Consider the following 2175-nt stretch of genomic DNA (forward strand, 5'->3'; position numbering starts at 1 on the left):
GGCCTCGAACTCAGAAATCTGCCTGCCTCTGCCTCCCGAGTGCTGGGATTAAAGGCATGCGCCACCACACCTGGGTTTGATTCAAGAATTTTTAGTTATACATATTTGGGAGGATGTGTTTTGTTTTTAGGATAGTACACACACACACACACACACACACACACACACCCCACACACATTCCTGGTTTACCCGGAATTTGCTATTTATATAAAGCTGGCTTCAAACTCAAAATCCTTCTGCTCCAGTCTTCTGATATAAGTACTCCTCAGCTTCAAGAATTTAAAAAATATATATATTTAACATATGTGAGTACACGGTAGCTGCCTTCAGACATACTAGAAGATGGTATCAGATTACATTAAAGATGGTTGTAAACTATCATGTGGTTGCTAGGAATTGAACTCAGGACCTCTGGAAGAGCAGTCTGTGCTCTTAACTGCTGAACTATCTCTCTAGCCTCTAAGCTTCAAGAATTTTTTAATAATGCTTTTAGTTTAAAGGAAAATTAGAATTTACTAGGCAGATAAAGTAGTACAATACTATAAACACAGCTCTTAGCAGATGGAGACAGAATAATTAAGAAAATCTACAGCCACACAGAGAGAGAGGCCAGTCTCACCTACATAAGACTGTAACAAAAACCAGTAATTAATGATGATGACAATGGTCAGATCCGTACCTGGTTGCTGGGCTTGTTGGACAGACATTTTCCAAAGTACAGTGTTTCTGTGACACAGAGGCTGTTGCATGCAGGCCCGTCTATAACTCCGGTCTTGTATTTGTCACACTGAGAATCAGGAAACAAGAAGGTAGTAAATGTTCATGAATAGAAGTATCTCGAGGGTCTGAGTAACTGATGGTTATGTTAAGGGAAAGTTCTCAAGCCAGTGGTAGTGGCACATGTCTTTAATACCAGCACTAGGGAGGCAGAGGCAGAGAGAGAGAGGGAGGGAGAGATTCTTTCTGATGAGAAGAACTCAGGCTTTGCATTTAGACAGACCTGGATTTTAACCCAAGTTCTGTTATTTCCTTGCTCTGTGAAAAGCTTGCTTTGCTTCTGGGGTATACATAGAATTTTGGAAGCATTTTTCTCCACTTAACATGGTCTGAGACAGTATGATTATTTACTCCTTCCAAAAGAAAAGTACTTATATTTAAAACAATGGTTCTGAATTTGAATTAAATTTAAAAGTTTAAAATAACAAAATAACATTAACTTGGTCATTTTGTCATCCTTGAAGTCATACAAAAACAAGAAAAAATGAGAAAAGAAACATCCACTCTATGTTTGATAAAATTATGTTCAAATCTAGGCGTGGTAGTGTGTGCCTGTATTTCCAGCACTCATGTGTCTAAGGCCGGAGGATATTGAGTCTGATGACAGTATTGGGCTACAACAAGGCCCTGCCTCAAAACAAACGAAAGTATATTAACGTAACCCTAAGGACAATAAATGAGGATGATCATCTACTACTACTACTACTACTACTACTACTACAATAATAATAATAAACAATCTACATAATTCAAAGATTATGTCAGAGCCCAGAAATAGTTGAGATTAAATTCCCACTGAGACATTAGACTAAGTCGGCAAGGCACCAAGTAGAAGGTGCAACTGAGAAACAAATCCATCATCCTGGTTTGAAAGGTTTAAGGGACACAGCTATGGGAATTTCCCAGAATTCCATTTGGCTTCATCAATGCAGGGCTGAACACCAAAATCCTTAAACTGTTACTTTGTTGGGGACAGGCAGTGGGTGGCCTGGAGTGGGAGGGGCTGTGATTAGCAGCCTCCAGGGGCTGAACATCCCAGGAAAAGTCAATCTGCTGCCCTGCCTCAGCCACACACAGGCACATGCGCACCAACTTCACTTCTAGCTTGGTTTGCTGCCTGACTGTTTATGAAAGGAATAAGAGAAGCGAATATCAAATAAAGACAACATTCCAGGAACTGCTGGGATGAAGCAGAACAGAAAGAGTGCTGTGAATTCAAAGGCTTTTCTGACATCCCTTAGACTGCAAAGCATCAGAAACAATGAAAAAAAAAAAAAAACAAAAACAAAAAAAAACAGAGGAAATGTAAAATAAGCTAATGGAACTTAGAAAGGGACAAAAACCCAGAAATAAAAAGCCACATTATGGGCTGGTGAGATGGCTCAGTGGGTAAAGAG

General features: G+C 39.6%; 1 protein-coding gene across 1 annotated transcript in view; it reads right to left on the reverse strand.

Moving 5' to 3' along the window:
- Window positions 1-2175, reverse strand: part of Dipk1a (divergent protein kinase domain 1A) — a 66825-nt gene that overhangs the window by 6022 nt on the left and 58628 nt on the right. Inside the window, exon 3 of the mRNA XM_021210492.1 lies at window positions 681-788. Within this exon, the coding sequence (XP_021066151.1) occupies window positions 681-788 (108 nt within the window). The remainder of the gene's footprint in view (window positions 1-680; window positions 789-2175) is intronic.

The sequence above is a fragment of the Mus pahari genome, chromosome 13, assembly GCF_900095145.1.
Source record: "Mus pahari chromosome 13, PAHARI_EIJ_v1.1, whole genome shotgun sequence".
Taxonomy (NCBI): domain Eukaryota; kingdom Metazoa; phylum Chordata; class Mammalia; order Rodentia; family Muridae; genus Mus; species Mus pahari.